The sequence below is a fragment of the Lissotriton helveticus genome, chromosome 1_1 (assembly GCF_964261635.1).
Source record: "Lissotriton helveticus chromosome 1_1, aLisHel1.1, whole genome shotgun sequence".
Classification (NCBI taxonomy): domain Eukaryota; kingdom Metazoa; phylum Chordata; class Amphibia; order Caudata; family Salamandridae; genus Lissotriton; species Lissotriton helveticus.
In genome coordinates, this window is record NC_136057.1 from 1,663,646,745 (window position 1) to 1,663,672,825 (window position 26,081).

The 26,081-nt window shown below is 49.4% G+C and overlaps 1 protein-coding gene across 1 annotated transcript in view; it reads right to left on the minus strand.

The window, feature by feature from the left end:
* The window catches only part of FAM186A (family with sequence similarity 186 member A), a 90,527-nt gene that overhangs the window by 61,590 nt on the left and 2,856 nt on the right, over nt 1-26,081 (minus strand). The window contains exons 2-3 of the mRNA XM_078650304.1: nt 25,456-25,648; nt 24,313-24,506 (exon numbers count right to left, since the gene is read on the minus strand). Coding sequence (XP_078506430.1) covers nt 24,313-24,506; nt 25,456-25,648 — 387 coding nt within the window. The remainder of the gene's footprint in view (nt 1-24,312; nt 24,507-25,455; nt 25,649-26,081) is intronic.

Sequence of the window (26,081 nt, forward strand, 5' to 3'; positions counted from 1 at the left end):
GCTGCCGCCTTTACTAGTTGCCAGAATTGCCTTAGATTTTTATTCTCTATGGCAATTAATAGTTCTAACCAGCATTTTTCTTTGTGTAACCTTTTTGCATCGAGTACCATTTGCTTGAATTCTTTTTTCAGCTTAGCTAAGTGATCATGTCTCTCTTGTGTAAAATTCTTTTTTTGTTTCCTTTGTGCTGCTCTTATCTCCCTTTTCTTATTTTGTCACGCCACAGAGAACCCTTTGCCACGGTTTGTTTGTTTTACCCTCATGGGCTTATCCCCTTTTAATTTTATCTGTAGGCATTGAACTACTTCTTCTAGTTTTACAATAAACCATTCCAGTTTTTTATTCTCATAGTTTTCGGGGGCCATTTTTGTTTGCGTAGCCTTCAGTTTTTCCATGTATTCCTCTGTTAAACGTGTCGTCACTCGTTTAGGGTACTCAACCTCCTGGTTAATCACTGTTTCTCGCTGTAATTTCCTACCCCCCGATATTACTATGTGTAGGAGTTTGTGATCGCTCACCTCTTTCTGAACTACCTTGAAGTACCTAATCTGGTGAAAATTTCAGGCCTGTAGAAATATATAGTCAATTGGGCACTTCTGTTGCCCTAGGGTAAACGTTTTTCCTGCCGGTATGACTGACTCTGTTCTTCCGTTTACACAGTGGAAGCCCCTGCCTCCTAAAGTATTTATTAAATCACGGTCTTGTTTCGCAGTTTCCCCAGCTGGGAATCTTGCCGGGTTTATACCGTATACCTCTAACTGTTCCCTGTTCCAAATGTCAGCCTTTTTTGGGTTCAGTTTGTGATTGAAGTCCCCCAAAATCATTATTATGTCTGCGGGATAATTTTCTAGAGTACTGTCTACATCCTCTTTAAAAAACCTCATTTCCCTTTCATACTCCTCCCCATTTTCCCACTGCATGTATACATTTAATAAAATCAACATTTTATACTTTAGATCCACCGTCATGAGTTCAATCCTACTTGATTGGACCCATTTACATTTTGTCTTCAACAGTTTTATTTCCCTCATTACTTTTGTTGATACCAATGTCAACAGGCCCCCAGAGGGCCTCCCACGATTTTTCTTTATGGCAGGTTGATGAATATGGGCATAACCGTCCAGAGTTGGGGTATCGTCGCATAACCAGGTCTCTTGCAGGTAGGCAATGTCTACTTTATTTAAGGTTTCCTTTATATATTCCCATTTTTGTTCATTGCCTAGCCCATTTACGTTCCAAGATAAGAGACCTAGTTCTTGCGAACCCCCTCCATCCTATTCGACGTCACTCAAACCACCTTCATCATCTGTATCCACTGTATTTCTTTCAATGCTTTCCCCCGCGGGAGTGTTATGTAACGACCAGTTACCCCATGAAGAGTCATTGCCTGTGTTGTCGATTACAATGTTCAGCGAGCTTCGATCGCCATTTGTTTCTTTGTAGAGAAACACTTGTCTCTTCTGGAGCCCGGCATGCTGTTTTAGAAAGTTGTTATCTTTCGCGGTTTTTATATCACTCTCAGGGATAATCCTTATTCCCTGTTGCATTATTTCATTTGTGGCTTTCAGGATTGCCCTTTTTACCAGATCTGAATATAGGGTGATTTTTGTTATTTCCTTTCCCTGCCTGTTTTCTTCAAAACCAACCTGCTGGAGGTCTTTAGTACCGATCCCCCTCAGGCTGCCGCACTTTGCAAATGCGGATAAAATCTGTGCTCTATTCGGGGGGTTTGTATTTCTTATCAGCTTCCCTTTCCTCCCTGCTGGTATCAGGTCCAGGAATAACCATTTGTTATCTGCTCTCTCCCATAGGTTCTTATTTATTTCATTCACTTGTTGACTGGTGATTGTTCTCCCTCCTTTCCGACCTTTATTTCTCCTTGTGGGTTCATCGTGTATCTGTGGTCTTATAGTCCTTTGTTCAGTAGACCGTTCTTCCCTTAACCTTGCTCTTTGGCTCGTCGTACGGATGGAGGGGGGATTCTCAATTGCCTCCCTGTGAGTCTGCATTTTCTTTGATGCTCTCGGGGTTTTGGGGGGCATGGGAGGTTTTGCCTCTGCCTGTGCAGGTCTATGTGTTGTAAATGTTAGGGCTGAGGCATTTAATCCTGACTGCTTCCTCCCCTTCATTGTTTCTTTCTCTTTTCTTAATCCTGCGATTTTCTTTTGCCTGGTTCTTCCTATCCTATTCCTGGCCCCAAGTGTGAAATACCCTCTACATCTTTTTATCAGCATAGGTCTTCTTGAGATATACACATTGTCCATAGATTTTGCTGAATCCTTTGCTGTTTGTTCTGCGGGTTTCACTTGGCTTTCCAGGGATACCACGCTTTCTTCTTCCAGTACTATCCTGTCACTTTCCTCATTTGGTTGGGCTATATCTGTTGGCATTACCCTACTTGGCAATTGGCTCTTTATTTCTCTGAGTTCATCTTCAATTTTCTTTAGATGATGTTTCTGAGCTTTCAACACTCCGTTGTTTGAGAGAGTTACTTCCAGGATTCCTTGGAGTGCTTTCTGCATTAACAAGATTAACTCCATCAGTGAGGATGTAGGAGTTTCAGAGAGCTCCGAGTCCTGTGTCATATTTCTGGCTGGGATTGCTGGGTAGCTTGCCTTTAAGCTTTCTCGATGTATTGGGGATTTTTGCAGTGGTGGGTGTTGTTGGAATTGGTCTGGTGCACCTCCCCAGATTGCGCTCTGATTCTGGTCTACGTTTCCCCTGTGGTCCTCAATCCCTAATGACAGTAGTGAGAACATCTTTGGTGAAGATGATAGACGTGGCGCCGAGATTTGATGGTTTTGGCTCTGCAGTGTCTGATTTAAAGAATTACGGTTCGTCCCAACTTCCTCGTTTTCAGGGTTGACTTCTTCCTGGGATTCACCTTTATTTGCCCGTCTCTGCTTTTCGTCTGGTAAGCCTAAATTTTCGCCACTTTCTACGCCAATTTCCACTATTTCTTCATCTAAAGCCGATGTTATTGCTGGGTTTAATAATTTATAGTGTTTGCCTACAAACTCTTTTACGGACTTTGACGCTACCGTGTTCTCTTTCTGTTTATTAGGTATTTGGTTGCATCCTCTTTTTGCCTTCAGGGAGTTCTTCGTTGCTCTTTTAACTTTTCTTTTCTTTCGTCTTCCTTTACTATTTTCCATAGAAGATGCATGGCTTTCCTGGCTTTCATCCGGAGATTTTGAGCCCTCCAATGATTTACTCTTTCCTAATTCATTCGGTAATTTTTGGCCTCTTTTGGGTGCCATTTCTAGGCAAAACTGTTGTTATACTGAAGGTGGTAACACTTAAATATTACTTATAATAAAAGATGCTCACTTACCTCTGTTCTGCCTTAAATGCCTTCCGCCTGCTGCCTTGCCCCACTTATATCTCTGACGAATTTAAGTTCTCCGACTTCTGTATAGGTTTTTGGACTTTGTGCGGGCTGAAGCGTCAATTACGCTTCCTTTATTGCCAGCTTCCGGCTCCAAAGTTTTACAATGTACAATCTTGCAGACTCTACTGAGCCAGCTTATAGTCCGAGTCTGCAGTCTGCAGTCAGGGGGCTGCTTGGGGCTGTGATTGTGCTTAGGGTCCGTAGCGTTCTCAGCAACAGCTGTTTTTTCTGAGATACGCAAGCCCACCTACAAGCACTGCTCCCGCTCTCACTCCCGCGCCCCTCGTCTCTCGCTGCAGCTCTCCGTATGCTCCGCTGCTATCCGCGGCAGGGGGGTGAGGACTATGGCGGTTGTCTTGCTTGCACGCCTGCCTCATAAAGCCGTCAGACAAGAGATTGCTCCTCCGTAGGCTCCGCTGATATCCGCGGCTGGGGAGGAGGCTGGGGGGGAGGTCTTTTGCGATGATCGCGTTTTGTGCGTCTGCCGTCTGCCGCTAGAATCCGCAGGCAATGGATAGCTCCGTGGTTACCAGCGTCCCCGCGCTGCTTGCACTTGCGCCACTCCACTCCGCTCGGTCTTTCGGCGATCTCTGTGCTTGGTCTGGAGGGGCGTGGATAGGCACGGCACGGCGCGGCTAGGCTCAACAAGGCGAACAGAGCACAGAGCAGTTGTACCGGCGATCACACAGGTTGTGGAACTGGAACCAAGGAAATGGGAAGCAAGGCAGGGACTGGAAATAGATATGCAGAAGGGGAGGCTACAAGAGTATACTAGAATAGTGCAGGTTAAGGAATCAAGAAAACAAAGTAGCATAGAAGGCAGTGCTTGGGCAGGAACAAGAAGTGAGCTAAGGCTCAGGAGTCAAGGCAGCACTGCAGGCAGTGCTAGTTCAGGAACAGGGCAATTACTAGAGCTCAGGAGTCAATATAGCACTGCAGGCAGTACTGGTTCAAGGAAACAGGACATAGTTACAGCTCAGGAAACAAGGAGTCAAGAGAGCACTGCAAGCAGTGCAAATCAGGAACAAGAAACAGCTAAGCCCAGGAACAAAGAATAACTATAGCTCAGGAACTCAGGAAACAAGGTAGCACTGCAGGCAGTGCTAATTCAGGTACAGGGAATAGCTATAGCTCAGGAACTCAGGAAACAAGGTAGCACTGCAAGCAGTGCTAATTCAGGAGAAGGGAAACTGCTGCAGTTCAGGAACAAGGAATACTAAGGCTATGGGGTCAGGGTAGCACTGCAGGCAGTGCTAATTCAGGAACAGGGTAAACAGCAGCAGGTCAGGAACAAGGCATAATTAAAGCTCAGGAAACACTTGAAACAAGAATAGCAAAAGCTCAGGGAACTCTGGAACCAAGGATTGGCCTCACCGGTAAACAGCTACAATGACCAACCTTTGCCTGAAGGGAGCTGGGGCTTAAAAGAGCTCACAGTAATCACATGCAGCTGGTGTGAGCAGGCTTGCAGCAGCCAGCCACAGGTGAGCTGAATTCCTCCACCCATCCTTGGCCTGCAGGGGTGGAGACAAAGCAGTGAGCAGGGAATTCTGGGTAATGGAGTTTCAGGCATGAGTAGGCTGGCTTTAAGTCTAAGCAGGCTGGCTTTCACAAAACCCGGCATGGATTGGGAATGGATGTCAATTCCCAAATAGTGTCCAAATGGCTGGAAGTCAAGATATGCATGCAGGGGAGTGTCACGAAGCATATTAGAACACTGGAGAGTCCCACAGTTCAGCCCCCTGGTGGTGGACACGAGAACACAGGTTATGTTAAAATCTAAATCCCCCATTTTTAATAACATTTTCTGTTTCCTGTTGTGTTGTGTTCGCCACCTTGTCGATGCGCCGGGACGCTCCTTCGCTGGAGCAGCCGTGCGCAATACAAATAGCACTAACATAACATAACATAACATAACATAACATAACAGGGAGCGAATCGTGACAATATGCCTAAGAACTGGATAATCTGCTTTCTTGTATAGTGATGCCTCATGCTTCTTCCATTGATTTCTTAATGTTCACTTGATGCTTGTCAGAACACACATATGCTTTCTACACACACCAGCTAAATTGCATTGAAGGGAGATTGCTATCTCATAACCAACTGCCCAAAAGTTATAGCGGCTATAGCCAAGGCTCACTGTTTGTTCTGAACACCTGCAGCAGCACATAATTAGAGGAGTGGAAAGGGACAGGACTCCTTCAATTACCTTATTGCCATCAATGATGCTAACGTGTAGCCTAGGAAATTTACTGTAGCAAATGATTGGCTACATACTCTGACACCTACACAGCACCCAACTGCTTTGTCAGCCGTGCACAGAGTTTGTCTTGGTGTTCTCCATTGGACACATCACTTCCATTACTTGGTATTCCTGCCACGGGTATATGTGCATTTTCAGCTAATTTCTCATTTGCACTTGTCACCAGCACCAAGCCTGCCTAGGTCAGTATGGAGCACTTCCTATGAGCCAGTAGGCTGATGGTATGTCTGCTGAGCATGGCCGCATCTGCCAGCAATTCACCCACTATGTGGCTGGACCTATGGCTCATATGCACAACTCCTTCTGTGTAAGACCCCTACCCTCACACCTCTCTACCACCCCTATTTCCTGGTGTATTTAGTTTGGGCTTGTCATGTTGTGGTGTTGGCCGCCCCGGCATCCTCCTCCACACACATACGAAAACCGCAATACTCACTTCCGGGCGGAAGTCGAGTTGCGGTCTAGTCTCTTTTGAGACCGACTCCTCTACTGTAGCGCTTCCGTGGGAATCCGCATAACCACTGTGGTTCTCGCCGGATCGGCGCTTCGAATTCTTGTGGATTCCCGTCGGAGCTGCCTGCCAAGCCGTCCGTCTAGCAGGTTTTCTGGAGGACGTCTGCTTGCAGCGGCCTCAATTCTCGTTACCGATAGAGACCAAGAACGCACCGGTTCTCACAGCGCAGGTGCGCTTTTCTTTGCATTCCTGCCCATGCTTACTCGCTAATCATTTCCTCGCGCTGGAGTGCTATCCCGCGAGTAATTGGGGATCTGGCATTCTTTGGTTAAGACACCCTGTGCTGTACTCATCCTGGGGGTTTCTTTCCTGTGTTCATTATTTCCTTGGTTTTCACGTATTAGCGCAGGAGCGCTTTCCTTTTGTTTGTGCTTATCAGCGCATGAGCGATTCATATATTGTGGTAGTACACCGCGCTGGAGCGCATTCTTGGGGGTTGTAGTACACCGTACTGGAGCGCACTCTTGGGGGTTCAAGACACCGCGCTGGAGTGCATACATTGGGGTTCTTGACGCCGCGCTGGAGCGCATGCTTTGGGGTTCTTAGCACATCACTGGAGCGCATTCCTTGGGTTTCCTGGCAGCGCGCCTTGTTCTGTGTTTATGTTCCAGTTTGGCGTTGGCATGGGTGTTGCGGACTGCATGGGACCTCCTATCCTATTCCTAAGCTCATGATGACATCCAGAGTCTTGATGCACTAAACACCAGGTAGCTATCCATTGGTATGAGTGTAGAGGCGTAAGTTGGACTGAGGGGTGTGGGGTTGCTCCTAACTGGGTATCCCTTTGTCTCTCTACCAGCTGACTTCCATGGTCCTACCCCAGCCTAGAGAAGTGCCTTACAAACAATGCAGACTCCATCCCAACATCCTTGGCTCCCTTCCCTGGTACCATCTCATCCCTGCTGGGTACTTCTGAATTCCACGGGGTCAGGTGGGTACAGGGGCGGTAGCTCTTGTCGTCTCTGCGAGAATACTTCACAAGCCAAGGTAAGCCTTGTGGGGTACCCGACAGAATTCGAAGCCCACGTACTTTTTTCTCGCCCAGACGACATGAGCGATCCGGAGGTATCCCTGCAGGACATAGCAGCCATGCTGACTAGTATGCAGGCAGAGAACCTCAGCCTACATCATAACTTGACGGCCATACAGAGCCAGTTGGCGTCTGGGGTAACCGGTCCTTGGGGTCCCTCCCCGAGCTCCCGAGTCAGACAAGAAGGGTTGTTATGGCCGCCCGTGTTCTCCTTTGGGGGGTCCTCCTCGTCGACCAATCCGGACACAGCAATACAAGTCATCACACCCCACCGGGTGCAGTTAGCACCACCGGAACGCTTCTATGGCGATAGCGCCAAGTACAGCGTCTTCTTTCACCAGTGCCATCTGCACTTCATGGCCAGAGCAACCGCTTTCCCAGACGACGCATCAAAAATCGCTTTCATACTTTCCTACATGGATGGGGATGCCGCCCAGTGGTCCATATCACTGGTGGAAAACGACGACCCTATGCTATACAATCTCCTAGTGTTCAAGGAAACAATGCGGCGGATGTTCGCTCGTCACATCTATGTTCAGGCCGCAGACAATGAGCTACTAAACCTCAAACAGGGCAATAATGACTTACTCCATTACATAACTACGTTTAGTAAACTCGTCATTGAGGCACAATGGCCCGAATCCAAGAAGGTGTCCGTTTTCTATAGTGGGTTACGTGATGAACTGAAGGACTTGATATCGCAGATGCCTGACCCACCTGAGGAGATAGGGCCATTCATTGATTTAGTAGTGAAAGTAAACTACAGGATACAGGAAAGGAAAACCGAAAAAGGAAAAGGAGGCGACAATCGCTTACTGTCCTTTGGGGATAAAAGTACTGAGAAAAGCCGAGAGGAAGCCACTGTAGGAGAGTAGGGTCTGCTTCCTATGGTCACCCCCACTTTTTGCTTTTGCTTTACTGGTTTTCGACTTAGATGTGGCTGTGGGCCTGCTAATCAGACCCACAGCCCAGATGCACTCTCTCTAAATTTACACCATGTACTCTAGGTATATACACAATTGGGAATTGGTTCACCTTGTCAGCCCCTGTAGAAGTGTACCCTAGGTACTCAGGGCATAGGTGTAACCAAGGCCTACCAGGGGCTGCAGCATGTATTATGCCACCCCTGGCTGGCCACTCAAATAGACACAACTGGCTGATCACTCAGCTGGGGCAAGGTCGTGTAATCACCCCTTGCTTAGGTGTAGTATTCCTATACCTACTTATATGTAGACACATAGTAACCTATAAGTCACTCCTATGGCAGGCCTTAACAATCCTGGAGGCAGAGTGCTTGGTTATGTGTGAGATGGTGCTCTAGCATGAGCTGAGCCTGTCTGCAGCTTTCGGAACCATGTCCTTATAGCTCCGGAGAGGCATCAGGGCCTGTGACGGTTACTTGGCGGCCTTCTCATCCACCCCAAACACTGCTCTGCTGACGAGGGAAACTGTCCCAAACCCCGGGCCATGTCTCGGGTCCAGAGAACTTGGGGATAACGAGTAACTACTCGCACCAACTGTGGTGAACTACTTTTTACTCGTCCATCTACATGCACTACATGTACCAGAGTGCTAAGGGGCGACCCGGAGGAGAGGCTAGTGGTGTGCGATCCATCTTGGTTGTACATGTCCTTATAGCTGTTCTATGATATTGCCATACCATAAACTCTTAAGTGCATTATGAACCTCGCGGGTAAATGCTAACTTTGGTTTGGCTTTATCCAAACATGTTGTGTAAGGTGTCATACCCTTTGGAATACTACCCCCTCGCCAATTCGGGCGACGGGGGTAGCATTCCACCCTTCTAGAGGGAGAAGAAATGTTGTTGCTGACTATCCCGGTTAAAGTTAATCAGAGCCCCAGCGTCACAAAATGGACGCTGCTGCCACCGACACAAGTCTGACCTCCTGCTGCTGGGAGTCCTTCCAGTCACGGAGGTTTGGACAATAGGTTTCCTGCCTGGAGAGGTGCGAGCACCACCCCAGACAGGACCTTGTGTATTGGGACAGGGAGGGCTGAATAGAATGAGACACTGCCGGGGGCACACTAGGTGCTCCATGCATACCCCAGTTCAAACCGGTTGCTGGGGCACTCCAGCCCCAGCTCTGGTGCAAAACTAGACAAAGGAAAGGGGGTGTGACCACCCCCCTTCCTGGTCCCACCCATAGGAGGGACCTAGAAAGTAATCCAGCCCCTTTTAGTTGTATAAAGGTAGGAGCTGAGTCCTGAGACTTTAGATTAATCCTGAACCGAAACTTGACACGAAACTCTGGACCTTCGACATTCTGCTGAAACTGAAGACTGTAGAATCTCCCTTGTGGCCAAGGGGTGACCACCCTGGTTAACCAGGCACCATCCAGCAAATCAACGGCTTGCTTTGTCAATGTTCCAGATGGAACCCGAGCACAGAGCCTGACAAGACCCAGACTTCCAGACCTCTCTGACCCTCTCTTCACGACTGCAGCACAGCTGAGATCCGTGGAGGCGACAAGACACGTGGGACTGGACATCTTGGAAAGCCTGCAACTTGCTAACTGTGCAGCTCCTGAGGCATCCTCGTAGCTGTGCACTGGGGACTGAGAAACCCCGAACCCGAGCTCCACCTGCACCGAAGATCAGCCCTCCACCCTCCACGAGTTCTGCGTGGGGCCCTTCTGCTTGTGTTCTGCTCGACGTGTTGTCCGGTTGCTGGCCCGTTGGCTAGTAGCCTCTGTGACGACAATCCTTTTGAACCACCTCACTGGTCTGGTTGCTCCAGACTGGCCCTTGCTTCCCTGCAAAGGTGAAGCACCTCAGACCTTGCTGGTCTGCACCAGAAGCCTTTGTTGTATCCTGCGTGGGTTGCCTTTGCTAAGGCTTGTTGACTCCAATCCTGAATTCGACTCCTCCATCTGCGAGAACCTTCGTGGGACAGCTCGTCTCCAGCACCTGGTCGGAGTCGACGCCTCCTGGTCCACGTGGCTGCCACGACAAGCTTCAAGACAGCACCTGATTGCTCCTCGACGTTGTCTGGTTCCTTCCTGGTTCCACCCGGTCACTGGCTAGTGACCCAGACTCTGTCCCCTCTGCTTTCAGGTCCTCTTCATCTTTGATCCACCCTTGGATCCACCCGGACATCTTCCTCCTGGTCGCCTGCAGCATCTTTCTTCAAAGGCTCCATAGGACTCAACGGTGAAACCCGACACATCTTCACACCTATGCGCCCGCCGTCCGTGGGTGAGGTAACGTGAGTACTTCGGTGCTTCCAAGGGTATTGACTATCCAAGTGTCTAGGTTTTTATTTGTTTCCTCCTAGTTAAACCGGAAGTGTCCTAAATCCTTCTAAATCTAAATTCTAAGTTCCCATTGACTTTGCATTGACTCACACGTGTGTGTAAAGACACTGCACGCGCCGCCTGTGGGCCTCCTACTTCTAAACTAAGGTTCAGATAGCGTAGCCCCAGCGATCCCCTAGGCCCTATGCCTTTCCTTTTCTCGTGACGTGGTACTTATACCACTTTCTTAGTATATGGTTTGCTTCGCCCCTAGGGCCTAACCGTAAATTGTGCAACTTAACCTATTCTGACTAAGTATCTTGTTATGTGCTTTGGCCTCTGATCTCATAAAGAGTTCAGAGGAGTGTGTTAGTAAATAAATACATATATGTTTTATATATATCCTGTGTGGTGTCCTTTCATTTGATATTCAAGGGGTTACATATGGTAAAACAGCTGGCTTTACACGCCCTCAAGAGTCTTTTAGCCTAAGACTGTTCTGTCCACGCTACCACTAGGATAGCTGGTCTATAAGGTTGACTTACAACCATCACCATAAGGGTTGTTTGGACTGGTGCAAGGTGTTCACTAGAATAGTGAACATCATATACCAGGCCAACTTCTCACAGCCACCTCCTCTAGTGATGCCCCGGAACCCATGCAGATCGGAGGCATAAGGGGATCCCTCACCAGCACGGAAAGAGAGAAGAGGAGGAAACAGAACCAGTGCTTGTACTGCGGCAAGAGCGGACATTTTGTCAGGGAATGCCCGGTAAAACCTACACGCACACGAGGTAGGAGACCTTTTGCGTTACCCGTTTCCAAGGGAGACAAGACGGGAAACGAAGTAACCCAGTAGTACAGGGGGTCAATCTACTGGGTTCGTCATCCTGCAAGACAGCGATCCCAGCGGTATATGATGGCAGTCATCATGTGGGTATGGAGGTGACGTTGCGTAACCAGTCAGGCAAGGTATGGCTGGTGACCGCCCTATTGGATTCCGGAGCCACCAGAAACTTAATCAATACACATTACTCACAGGTCCTGGGAATGACCACGATACCGAAGGCAAAACCAGAAATAGTGAAGGCCGTGGACGGAACGGACCTCACTTCCGGCCTCATCAGGTATAAGACAGAAGAAATGGTCATGTCCTTAGTAAACCACCATACAAAATCCATCAGCTTCGATGTGATCGATGCCCCCCAGTTCAAGGTTATATTGGGACTTCCATGGTTAGTAAACCACAATCCTCGAATCGATTGGGTGTCCAGAGTTATAACCCTGGATTCAGACCACTCCAGCGTTTCCTGTTATTCAGAGGATGATCCTTTAGGTGTACGAACCATACAAGCACACTCGTTACCCTTGCAGGGTATGGGGGTTGTTAACCAAGCAGAAGTACCAGAGGCTTACCTAGACCTGGCAGTTGTATTCAACAAGAAAGGGGCCAATACCTTGCCACCTCACCGTTCATTTGACTGCAGGATTGACCTGATGCCTGGTTCCACGCTCCATTGCAGTCGGATCTATTCCCTCACGCAGAAGGAGAACAAACATCTACGCTCCTATCTGGACGAATATCTGAACAACGAATTCATACGCCATTCCAGGTCTCCAGTGTCTTCCCCTCTTTTCTTTGTGGCTAAGAAGGAAGGGGATCTGAGGACCTGCATCGTCTTTAGGGCCACGAATACCATCACCGTGAAGAACCGGTATCCTTTACCGTTGATATCTAGCCTCCTGGACCAAGTAAAAAACGCCTCCATCTACACCAAGCTGGACCTGCGGGGGGCTTATCATCTCCTCAGGGTTCGGAAGGGTGACGAATGGAAGACCGCCTTCCGGACCAGATTCAGCCTTTTCGAGTACCAGGTCATGCCTTTCGGTCTCTGCAACGCCCCCGCAGCATTCCAGTACTTCATAGATGAGGTGTTGAGGGACTACATAGACATCTTCTGTATCGTCTATATCGACGACATACTGATCTATTCACAGAACACCACGGACCATGTCCAGCACGTCCGTGCCGTCCTACAGCAGTTGATAAGACACCGTCTTTATGTGAAGCTGGAGAAGAGCGTTTTCCACACTACCTCTGTTGAGTTTCTGGGCCACATCATCACGCCGGCTGGTATACAGATGGATAACAAGAAAGTGGAGGCCATATTGATTTGGCCTACACCAGCATCCGTGAAGGATATCCAGAGGTTCCTGGGGTTTTCCAACTACTACCGCCGCTTCATCACAGGCTTCTCTGGATTGGTAGCTCCTATCACCTGGCTCCTACGCAAAGGTGTTTCCTTTTGTTGGGTTACAAAAGCAGAACATGCATTCCAAGAATTGAAAAGACGGTTCACCACCGCTCCTGTATTAGTATACCCGGACACCGAGCTGCCTTTTGTGGTGGAGGCAGATGCCTCGCAGGACGCATTGGGGGGCGTATTGTCACAAAGAGATCCTAGTACAGGGCTCCTGCATCCCGTGGCCTTCTATTCCAAAAAACTCGAACCCGCTGAACGTCATTACACGGTTTCTGATCGAGAGCTGTTGGCCATAAAGATGGCATTCGAGGAGTGGCGCCACTACCTGAAAGACGCCAAACACCCTGTAACCATTTACACAGATCACAGGAACCTCCAGTTCCTACGCTCAGCACGCGCCCTTACATCCAGACAACTGTGTTGGACCCTGTTCTTCAACGAATATAACTTCACGATCACGTATAGACCGGGGAAGGAGAAGCCAAGGCAGACGCACTTTCCAGACTAGAAGAACCCAACGACGCAGTGCCCATACCGGAGCCTGTTCCTACCTTCCCGAATGCCACTTCCAAGGGGTAGTATTGTCCTCAGAGTTCCTGGCTCAGCTACAAAAGGACGTAAGCCTTACCAATCCAAAAGACTTGACTAGAGAACACGAGGGTGTGACCCATGAGAGAGGGTTCCTGTTCAGGGAAGACAGGTACTATCTACCGCTGGTGGCTCGTCAACAACAAGCACTGCACATATGTCATGATCACGTCCTCTCTAGTCATCCAGGATACCACAAAACCTTAGATCTGGTACAGAGACACTTCTGGTGGCCTACCATGGAAGTTGACACCAAGACCCATATAGCTCGTTGTGCTGTTTGTGTTCAGGGGAAAAATAGATCAGACCCTCCTACAGGACAATTGCATCCCATTCCTGTTCCTCCGTATCTATGGCACACCATTTCTATGGATTTCGTAGTAGAACTCCCTATCACCAACTCCGGCTATACCACTATACTCACCATTGTGGATCACCTCTCCAAGATGGCTCATTTCGTACCGTTGAAGAAGTTACCCACGACAATTGAGCTGGCTGTGGTTTTCTTGCAGGAAGTGGTTCGCCTCCATGGCATCCCACCGGTGGTGATAACCGACCGAGGTTCACAATTTGTGTCCTGTTTCTGGAATGAGGTATGCAGAGTTATGGAGATGGACGTGCACCTTTCTTCTGCTTACCACCCTCAGACGGATGGTCAGGCAGAGAGGACCAACCACACCATGGAGCAGTACCTCCGCTGTTTACTGCTAATGGTGGAAAAAGAATGGGCTGATGTACTATGGATGGCGGAGTACAGCAAACATTCAGCTATCGGCATGTCTCCCTTCTACTGTCTCCAAGGAAAGCATCCTCGTACCACGGCTTGGGAGGAGCCGAAGAACAGCCCCTTACCCACGGTTCAAGCATATCATGGAACACTGTGCAACCTCTGGGAACAAGCTCGGTTTGAGTTGGCAAAAGCCAAGGAATCCTACAAAAAGCATGCCGATATACACAGGCTGAAGGAACCTGAATATCGAAAAGGAGACATGGTGTGGCTTTCCATTCGACACTTCAATGTACACGGACCAAAGAAATTGTTACCTCACTTTGTGGGCCCGTACGTCATCGAGAAAGTGATCAACCCTGTTTCCATGAGACTCTCCTTGCCACCACCCATGAGAATACACCCTGTATTTCACGTTTCTCTTCTGCATGCGTCCTGATTGAGAGATTTCTTCTCCTCCCTCTCCAGTGCCTGTTGAGGACCATCTAGAATACAAAGTTAGGGCCATCTTGGGTTCCCGTCGTACCCAGGGGAAGCTCTATTACCTGGTGGACTGGAAGGGGTACGGTTCGGAGGAACGATCCTGGGAACCATTGTCTCATGTGCGCCATGCTCCTGAGTTGGTCCGGGCCTTTCATGTCAGTCATCCGCTTTCCCCTCACCCTGCCACCCCTGTCTGATCCCGGTGTTGGGTGGGGGTCTTGTTTTTGGGGGGAGGGTACTGTCATGTTGCGGTGTTGGCCGCCCCGGCGTCCTCCTCTACACACATACGAGAACCGCAATACTCACTTCCGGGCGGAAGTCGAGTTGCGGTCTAGTCTCTTTTGAGACCGCCTCCTCCACTGTAGCGCTTCCGGGGGAATCCACATAACCACTGCGGTTCCCGCCGGATCGGCGCTTCGAATTCCTGTGGATTCCCGTCGGAGCTGCCTGCCAAGCCGTCCGTCTAGCAGGTATTCTGGAGGACTTCTGCTTGCAGCGTCCACAATTCTCGTTACGGATAGAGACCGAGAATGCACCGGTTCTCACAGCGCAGGTGCGCTTTTCTTTGCATTCTTGTCCATGCTTACTCGCTAATCATTTCCTCGCGCTGGAGCGCTATCCCACGAGTAATTGGGCATCTGGAATTCTTTGGTTAAGACACCCTGCAGCCTGCATGGAGAACCTGCCCAGGCCCACATTCCCTGGTTGAGTGTCAAACCAGGACGTTTAAAACAAAGCACAACACTGCATTGCAGTGTTGTGATTGGTCAGGGGAGTCTGGGTGCCTATCAATGACAACGCTGCATTGCAGCGTTGTGATTGGTCAGTGGGGCCTGGCTGTGCATCCTGATTCCTGAGGCATGGGGCAGAGACTTGGGACCTGGTGGGAAGGTAAGTTAATTTAAATAAAATGTTTTGTTTGTTCTGCGCATTCTCGCGTGACCTCACGCAACCCGCCCGCAACCCCCCTGCGCACCCGTCGCCGCCCCACTGCCTGTGAGCCATGCTGGCTGCCACTGCTCACAGATGTGCCCAGTGAGGGCAAACTGAACTAGGCTTATGACTGCATTGTCCTGCTGGACTTGTTCTAGTGTCTCAGCAGGCACTTGTTTTACCAGCCACTCCCGAGGCCTGGCGTCACTTCACCCCACACCAATTCAACACAGGCGTCACGAGTGATGTGAGCCTGCTAATAAAAGGGCCCGAGAGCACGTGCTCAAGGGCAGTGTAGAGTCATCAATCCTCTCCCCTAAAATGTATCCCTTTCACCCCTTAAAATATATCCTTTTCACCCCTTGTGGCCAGGCTCAGCCCGAGGGGATAAGTAATGGGGCGGTGGTTGCACGTGACCACAGTTGGCTGTACCAAAGCACTGAGTGTGTGCCTCGTTCTTCAACTGAGTCCGACCAGGCCCATTAGCCTACCTAGTGCCGCACTCCACACTGGCAACAAGTAGATAACGACCCCCTCGCTTAGACCACCAACCGCCTCACCGCACTGCTGCTTGGCCATTCGGCAGCCGGAGGCTCCGGTCATTCCGACCCGAAGGCCCCACCCCGCCTGCTCTTCCCAGTACCTCCAGTGCCTCTCAGGGCCTCTGCAGTGCATGCGCCCAATGTCAGAGACTTGGCACTTCAGACCACAGCTGCGGCCAGATTCCCCGGCTGTTCTCCATGCTATGCCCATGTCAGGAAGGGCTTTGCACTCGAAGAGATAGCCGTGGCACTTCAGAGGAAACTGCACCATCGCCTCCCAGCTGACAATACTGAAGCAAGTAGGAGACTGCAGGCGAGAGAAGGATTTGGTGAAAGAGTGTCTCCTGACGGACAGTACAACCACGTGTGCACCACGGAACAGAAGGGGATTAAGAAGGTTGCTGCCAGTCTGTAGGAAGCGCAGAAAGGAGGCCCCCCCAGCAGCATATTAACGCCCTGTCAAGGCACAGAGACTGCCATCTGTTTGCAGGGCGAGTGCCCTCAGCAAAGCCAAGCATCTGTGCCAAGAGCACATCCTCACTATCTGCTGTCACACGTGGGCCCACAGCCCGCAGCACAAGGCCAATGGGAGACCCACTACCTCCTCAGCAAGCACAGCCTGCCCAGGTGCAACCAGTGCCATACTGGAATGCCTCTGTCACTCCGCTGCCATGTTTCAGCCAGCTCGCCGATCCCGCAACAGCCGCGCCTCGGTGGAGCCTATGGATAGGACACCTCAACCATTACTTTCGCGGCACAAGAGAGACTGATGAAGCTGTGAAGCGCTCGCTGTTGATGCACTTTGGGGGTGATGAGCTTTACGAACTCTTCAAGACCCTGCCGAACACAGGAGAAGATGACGATTAGAATGTGTCGATTGCTGCCCTCAACAGGCATTTTGATCCCCAGATTAATCCAGACTACAAGCATTTCAAATGTATCAAGCCAAACAGGCAGACCCGGTGTCGGTAGACATGTTCTAGGCTAGACTGCATGAACATTGATCAACAAGAGGCGGTCCGTGCACAAATCATACAGGGATGCAAGTCTGTCTCGCTTCGATGGCAAATACTTCGCCAACCGGGAATGTCCCTAGATGAAATCTTAACCCTCACATGCTCGACTGAGCTCTCCCATTGCCGGGCGGACAAAATGGAAGCTGCCAGGGTCAGGAACACCCAGCCCCAAAAACCCTGAAGACAATCCCCATCAAAGAGGAGACGGTGGACACAATACGACGACGCCCTGGGACGGCCCGCCGCAGAATGCCCCTGGGAAGCACCACAAAAAGTGTGGATACTGCGGTTTCGACCGCAATCCATCTGAACAGTGCCTGGCAAGAGGGCAAATGTGCACCAAATGTGACAAGATCAATCACTACCAAGTGTCTGCTGTGACCGAAGAGGGCGATCAGAGGTGGTACATCAAGAGGATGTGCTACAACCCTACGTCAACTGACACTGGAAGATCCTGCCAACGCAGAGGTACAGCCAACGCAGGGGGCCGCTGTGCACTTCGAAGACAATGATGATGACAACTTTGTAATTTGCTTCGCCGGATGCTCTGGTCGCAAGGGCCATCCCCCACCCATGTGCACCGTGCACGTCATCTATACCCCGATCCAGGCCATAATCTACACCGGGGCATCAGTGAATGTGAAGGACTTGAGCCAATATGAGAAGCTAACTCCCTGTCTGCCGCTCACCCCCAGCTCAGCAAGAATCTACACATACAGGGGCACGGAGCCCCTACCACTCATGGGCACGATCAAAGTTGACATCACCAGCACTGACCACACCATCAGGACCAAATTCCACATCACTCAAGGCCAGAAGGGTACGCTGCTTGGATGCCATACCGCAGAAGACTTGGGCCTGGTGTTCTTTGTGAAACAAATCCACAACACACACGCGCAAGACATGCTGAGCGACTTCCAACAGCTGTTCCAAGGGCTTGGGAAGTTCAAAGGTCACTCTGCACATAGACAAGGCCATCAATCCCACAGCGCTTAGACACAAGCGCATCCCTTCTAATCTCTGCTCATTGGTAGAGAAAGGGCTACAAGACCTCAAAAGCCAAGGAGTCATCGAAAAGGTATCAGTTCCCACCCCATGGGTGTCTCCATTGGTTATTGCACCAAAGCCCAAGTAACCCGTAGCCAATCGACTCTGTGTGGGCATGAGACTTCCCAACCAAGCCGTCCGAAGAGAAAGACACGTGACCCCTACCATGGACAACATTGTAGCGTACCTAAATGGTCCTCATGAAGCTTGAAACTACACCTGAACTCAGGATACCACCAGTTGGAGTTAGCACCACCAGTTGGAGTTAGCACCAGAAAGTCGCTACATCACAACATTTTCCATGCACTTGGGCCTCCGGCGGAACACCCGGCTCAACTTCAGCATCTCAGCAGCAGAGGTGTTCCAGACAGCCATCAAAGACACCCTCTCAAGGCTGTTAGGCTGTTAAACTTGAGTGATGTTATCCTCATATACTCTCAGAGATAGGAAGAACACCACGTGCGACTGTGTGCCACCCTACAACGCCTGTCAGTCTGTGGCCTCACCCTCCATCGGAAAAAATGCTAATTTTACAAGAACTCTTTTGACTTCTTCGGATACTTGTTCTTCTGCGACAGCCTCCAAGTTGACCCCAGAAAAGCAGAGGCAATCTGCAGCGTTCCAGTTCCACAGAACCCAACGGAGGAGCGCAGTTTACTCGGCATGGTGACATACTGCAGGAGGTTAATACCGAACCTTGCCATGCTGTCGGAACCCCTGCGCCAACTAATGAAAACCAACGTGCCATGATTTAAGGGGCCCCAAGGAAGACATCGGGTTCAGCAACATAAGAAAGCGCTGCTGTACCAGACCACCATGGCCTTCTTCCATCCCCGGAAAAGAACCGAACTAGTCATTGAAGCCAGCCTGGTGGGTCTGGGAGCCGTCCTCCTACAGGAAGATGCTCAATGTGTCCCTGTGGCTTACGCAAGCCAGGCGCTGTCACAGACGGATCCCAATATGAATAAATAGAATGCAAGGCTCTGGCCATCAGGTGGGCATGCCAGCACTTCCATGTTTATCTTTGGGGTCACCAGTTCAGGGTGGTGACAGATCACAAATCACTCCTGCCGCTATTCAATGGATCGTCCCGCCTGGCCCCCCACAGCTAGAGAGATGGGGCATACAGCTCCAAGCATATTCCTTCCAGTTGGTTCACAGAACTTGGGTCAACAACCCTGATGACTTTCTGTCACGCCACCCCTCACCAAGTGCCCCGATGGTAGTGGACGAGCAGAACACGCATTGTCAACTCTGGAGAGTGCGACACGAGCTGAGCATGAGTGGCTCGGGCCTGGTATTGCGAGGGCCAAGAATCATTATCCCCAAAAGCCTCTAGGGACTGATGGTCACACTCGCACACTAAGGACATCAAGGGGCAGCCAAGACCAATGTGAGTCTCAGAGTGAAAGTCTGGTTTCTAGGCATGGACGAACATTTGGATGAAGAACTCAGACGATGTCATCCCTGCACCATCACCGGCAAAGACCCTGCCCCAGCACCCGTGACAACGGAAACGCCATTCCTCACTCTATGGGCAAAGGTCAGCGTTGACTTTGGGAGTTTTCCTGACAGGCGGAACACTCTAGTGATCATGGATTTGTTCGCCAAGTTCCCCGTGGATGAACTGGTTCCTTCCACTGCATTTATCCATGTGCAGCCCACACTGGAGAAGACCTTCATGATGTTTGGCTTACCTGAGGAAGTGAAGTCAGACAATGGGCCCCATACCAAGGATAAGAATTCCAGGACTTCTGGCACAGAAAGCGGTCAGACACCAAAGGATCACTCCCTAATGGCCACAAGCTAACGGAGAGGTTTATGAGGACACTAAATCTAGCCCTCAGGATGAGGGTTGACCAACATCAAGATGCCGAAGTATGTCTGTACCCGCAAACCCCTCATTCCACCACGGGGTGCACCCCTGAAAACCTACTGTTCCGGTGCCTGCCTAGGGATGTCATCCCTGAGGACTCTGAGTGTGAGTCACCAAGCCTGGATAAGGCAAAGGCGCTGCAAAAGAGGCAGACAACCAATGAAAAGGCCTCCAAAGACCGACATGCGAGGACCCCGACACTGCGAGTAGGGTCCCGGGTAGTGATTAAGGATCGCCACTCGGGCTGGAAGTTCTGCACCCCGTATGAACCGGAGATATGGACTGTTGTGCAGATCGACTGAACCATGATAACAGCCAGACATGGCCGGCACGCTATGGTGAGGAACATGACATGGTTCAAGGAAATACAGCCAGACACTGACCCCGCAATTGCCCAAAGCAGCAGAGGGAGCAGTCCGGAAGACGAAGGATGCCCATTTGACAAGGTGGACAGCGTATGTGAGCCTCGTTGTCGCCCATCTGGCAACAGTGAAGACACCGGGAAGGGGAGTACCTGGCGACCAGTCGTGAGAATCTCCATCCACAATATCCAGAGATGCATCCAGCAGAGGCTCTGGCAGGGATCAGGAACCAGTTGCGGAGCCAAGAAGTCAGCGATACCAACTGCGCTTGAATCCATTGCCCAACCAGAAACTGAGACACTTCATGTGCTAAGGATGTTGAGTATTTTGTCTGTTTATTTTGTCGTGATTAAAAGTTGGGAGGGATGTAGAGAGCCATCCGGCCTCTCCCCTTAAACATATCTCATTCATTCCTCGTGCTCGGGCTCAGACCGAGGGAATAAGTAAAGGGGCCTTGGTTGCACATGACCACAGTTGGCCGAACCAAACCACTGAGTGTGTGCCTCGTTCTTCAGCCAAGTGTGACCAGGCCCATTAGCCTACCTAGTGCCACAATCCACAGACAGTTAACTAAGTATATTCCTGTGTCAGCATCCATTATTTTAGTACCATGTGGGCCTAGGGCCCACAACACTACATAGGACCTCTGCCGTGTTGCAGCTGATTCGTGTGCCTATGTAAGTGTCCAAGAAGTACAACTTTATCTTCACAGTTTTCTGTTTGTGTTGGATATGTATGTTGTAGGTTCCTGTCAGCCAGAGTGGTTCAATGGATTTGTAGGTTGTGTAGATGCAAGGGATCAGGTTTGTTAGTCTGAAAATAGGTGTCAGTTGCAGGAACTGATCTTTTCAAATGACGTGAGGGCTGTAACTTTCAATCCCTACACAAAAAATAAAATATTAATAGTTCTTCGTAATCATTGTATTCAGTTTAGACCAGGAGCGTCAGCGCTCAGTAGGTCTCCTTGGTTGTCACTGTTTGCTCTCTCCTGGATGGGGATAGACAGTGTTGTTGCACATATGTTGTGGCATGTCTTCACAAAACAAGTAACCTTTCCACATGGACAGCATTCCGCCCCTTCAGAGAGCATGTGTTAGGACAGCGGGTTCCTTTTCCACCGAATCCATATTCCGTCTTTGGTGCAGGTTTAACTCCTTTCCAGGGTCCATTCATGGCACAACCATGTGGCTTCTGTAGGTCAATGCGATAAATGTAGGGGTCTTTTCAGGTTCTTTCTTAATGGACATTTTCATTAGCATTGTTTCCACTGTTATGGCACATACATGAGACAGTTTGTGTGACCTCCGAAGGGTTAGGATGGTTGAAAGACTAACTCTTGGTTCTCGTGATACTAGTCTTTGGGGAACGGCTGATGTACATTCTTGAATAATTCAAAACTTCTCTTCCCTATTAGGGCCATCATGGAGGATACATTCAGGAGTTCTCTTAAACTGTCCATGAATCATGTGTGAACTGTGCTTGTCCAGTGTCCTATTCTCCTCTTGGTGCACCTGATGCATCAGGAAGCTAACATACTCAGGTTTGTTTTCTGGATGAAAGTGTACATTTAGGGTAGCCACTGTTTGATAACATTTTTGGGGAAGAGTGATGAGCTGCTGAGAGAAGAAGGGGAGAAGGACTGGATGTCAACTATTTTATATATTTAGGTCCTTATTTATGTCACATTTTTGTGACGCTGCTGCAGCTTAAACAATGCACTTCACTGCTCCTTATTTACAAAGTGACGCATCTATGCAGATGAATCACTTTGTAAAGGCTTGCGCTACATTATACTTGTGTCAGGTATAATCAGTGGCATAGCAAGGGGGGGGGGGTGTTCCGCCTCAAGTGGCACAAGTTTTGGGGGCGGCAGACCCCTGCTCTTACCTGTGGCCATGCTCAGGTACTGCCACGGTCGGCAGAACTGCTAGCTACGCCAATGAGTATATTGTATGCAGTGTGGGCATTCCTCGTAAAAAAGCCTTGCAGAAGTGGCACTGTGACATTTATGGGATTTCACTACACCACTTTTAAGACTTGACTGTGTCAAAATCCTTTCGCCTGCTTCAAGCAGGCATAAGGAGTGACACAGGGCTTTTCACATAGGACTCGTCATGCGTAATAATACATTGCTTTAGTGGCACCTGTTATTCGACACACTCCAGCAACGCATCATTTTTGCGCCACCAGATACGTCAGGATTCCTGACGTATCTGTAAATCCTTGTGCAGTGAAGCGGTGTAGTGTTAATAAGATGCATCCATGGTGTTGTAAGGACGGTGCTATGAAAAGTGGTACATCACTTATTTTTACCCAGCAATGCGCCACTTTTCATAAAGGAGGCCCTTTGTTGAGCAGTATTACAGAAAACAAATGATGGACGGAATGCTGACAATGCAAGCATTCTCCCCAGTCAAAAGATCTGGGTTAAATCCATTGTTCTTTTGCTCACCATGCCACCCCAGTTTAGAACCAGCCATATGCCAATCAGTCTTGACCCTGTGCCTCAGAGGAACAGTCCAGACCGAACTGCCAAGCCAGGTCCTCCCTGGACGGAAAACAAGCATCCTGGGGCCGGTTTCAGGGTATGTCACCCTTCTTCAGCCAGGCTAGCTTGAATCCTGTGGCACAGTGAGCAGGGGGCCCACGTCTGGGCATACCCATCCCACTTAGGGCAAAAAGTTTTACAGCAAACAAATGATGGACAGAATGCTGACAATGCAAACATTCTCTCTGAGTCAAAAGATCTGGGTTAAATCGATTGTTCTTTTGCTCCCCATGCCACCCCAGTGTAGACCCAACCATATGCAAATCAGTCTTGACCCTGTGCCTCATGGGAACAGTCCAGACCGAACTGCCGAGCCAGGCCCTCCATGGACTGGAAACAAGCATCCTGGGACCAGTGTCAGGGTATGTCAACCTTCTCCAGCCAGGCTAGCTTGAATCCAGTGGTACAGTGAGCAGGGACCCATTTCTGGGCATACCCATACCACTTAGGGCGAAAAGTGTTACAGCAAACAAATCATGGACGGAATGCAGACAATGCAAACCTTCTCTCCGAGTCAAAAGATCTGGGTTAAATCCATCGTTCTTTTGCTGATCATGCCACCCCAGTTTAGACCCAGCCATATGCAAATCAGTTTAGACCCTGTGCCTCATGGGAACAGTCCAGACCGAACTGCCAAGCCAGGTCCTCCCTGGACCGGAAACAAGCATCCTGGGACCGGTTTCAGGGTATGTCACCCTTCTTCAACCAGGCAATCTTGAATCCAATGGCACAGTGAGCAAGGGACCCACGTCTGGGCATACCCATCCCACTTAGGGCGAAAAGTGTTACAGCAAACAAATGATGGGCAGAATGCTGACAATGCAAACATTCTCCCCCAGTCAAAAGATCTTGGTTTAAATCCATTGTTCTTTTGCTCAGCATGGCACCTCAGTTTAGACCCAGCCATATGCAAATCAGTCTAGACCCTGTGCCTCATGGGAACAGTCTAGAACGAACCGCCAAGTCAGGTCCTGGACCGGAAACAAGCATCCTGATTTGCATATGGCTGGGTCCAAACTGGAATGGCATGGTGAGCAAAAAAAACGATGGATTTAGGCCCAGATCGCTGTACTAGGGTGAATGTATGACATTGTTCTGCATTCTCTACATCAATTGTTCTTTTTTTCTTTGTTGAGCTGAGGCACGATTTCCCTGGAAGTAGACCGGCTCCCTTACTCTCATAACCCTAGAACTTGACTATTGGAGAAGCTGCGGGTGGTAGGGGGAGGGGTCCTACAGCTGGAAAGTAAATAAATTGCCAAAACAGAGCAAATGATGCTTTAGATTGCATAAACACTCACTAACCTGTAAAATGCATGTCCACCTCAAAACAAAAAAACATCAAATTCACATACCTCTCCTTTTAAATATCTCTGTTTTACGCTGCCTACTTGACTTGGTCGCCCCATTCCTAAGTCCCAGTCCTACCATTCTTGCTGATCATGTGTCTTAGGGTTTCCCAAGCATTTACCTGATTCTCCCTATGTATTCTGGGCCCGGAGGTCTTCGAATGACTGGTAGCATTGGACCCACAAGTTGCTTTTGCGACAGCTTACATGGACTACCCCTTCGCTGGATCTGAAGTTGCATCGACTGCTTTTGGTCCTCCACGTTGGACACCACTGGGGAGGGGTAGAAGAGGTGGATATCCCGCTTTGTCCGCAGCTAGAACAAGACAACAGAAGACCCTTTTACTTGAGCTGGGCTATATTAATCCTGCATAGTGCAATGATCCTTCCCAAGGGAGCAGTATCCAATATTGTGAAGGGCAACTTAGATGTACAAAGTTCTAACTACTACATCGGGAGCAAGTGAACCACTGACAACTTGTTTACCAACTCAGTCTAATTTTTGCGGAGAGGTCAGAGAGCGGTGCGTCTACGGAACTGCAATCAGAAACCTCTCGATTGGAGCATGCTTCACTCAGTCATACAGGTAATACAGGGGATGCAACATTGTCATCTGGGGAGTTTTAAATGGTTATGAAGTCAAAGTAAGTTGGCCACGCACTGGTTTGGTTAAAGCGGGTGGGCAGAGGATGCTGTGCTGATGAGTGGGTAGAGGCCTGAGTGGGCAGCTATGACAAGGGAAAAGTGAGATCAATGTGAGTAGGGACAGTCTGAAGTAAAGCGACTTGAGCACTCATATAAAGCACTTAGGGAAGTTATGGCTTCCAAATGCCTGTGAAGAAGGGTGAAGTGTTTGGAAGCAGGGTAGAGTGAGATGGGATGGAGAAACAAGAGGGGTGAGTTGAGGGTGGTGGCTGAAAAGGTGCACTGAGCGTCTCTATCACTTCAAACCCAACTACATTCTGGGGTCCTTCCACTAGTGCACAAACGCTTACACTTGGGTTACCTTTCACCTTGGGGCTTATATAGCACAAGGGCTGCCGGCCATGGATCGGAATATTCCACTGACATTGTCCAAGCAGCAGAGGAGGGGCATGAATCAAAATGGCTGCAAAGAGAGGAAGCAGTGGACTCGTCAGTGGGTCACGAGGCCAGGGGTTTGAGCCAGGAACTGACATGGCTCTGATTGGAAAAAAATGAGGGTGTTTTGGAGGTAGGAAACTACTTCCCAGGGCTAGTACTTTGGAGAGGAAGGAGCATGGTACCTTGTCGAACAATCCGACCATGGTGTGCAGGGTGCTGTTCCTCCACTTCTCGGTGGCCGCCTGCTTCTCTGTCCAACGCTGGAAGATGCGTCGCTGGTACCCGTCCACTCTCTCCAGGATTCGGTACAGCTCCTTTGCCCCAGAGCCGTCCCGCTCAGCCTTGGCCTTGGACAGTCGAGAAGCTACGTTTTCCCTTTCAAGCGAAAGACGGGAATCATTATTAAACAATTCAGAACGAAAGCAAGCTAAATGGACATCACGAGACAGTTTTGGACCCAGAGTTCTGTCTGGTTAATGCCTACATTGAAGTTATGAGGCAGAACTCGTACTGCTCGGCGAGTCGGAGTATAAACAGCGTTTGAAAGAGCCAATAATCGAAAAGTACTCACATCTGACCTTGAATTGCTTTAAAGTTTGAGTACTAAAGGAACCACTCCAAGGAGAGGCTACTTTAGAAGAAATTACTAATTCAGAATCGGTTGTATGTCAAAATATGGACTTCAGAAACACTGTGCTAACAAAACATCTTGGCCTTAATACAGAGGGCAAAATTATCAACAAGGTAAGTATAGGTTCACTTTAGTTAACTCCACACATATGTGAACTTAAGTAAAGAAACCCTATAC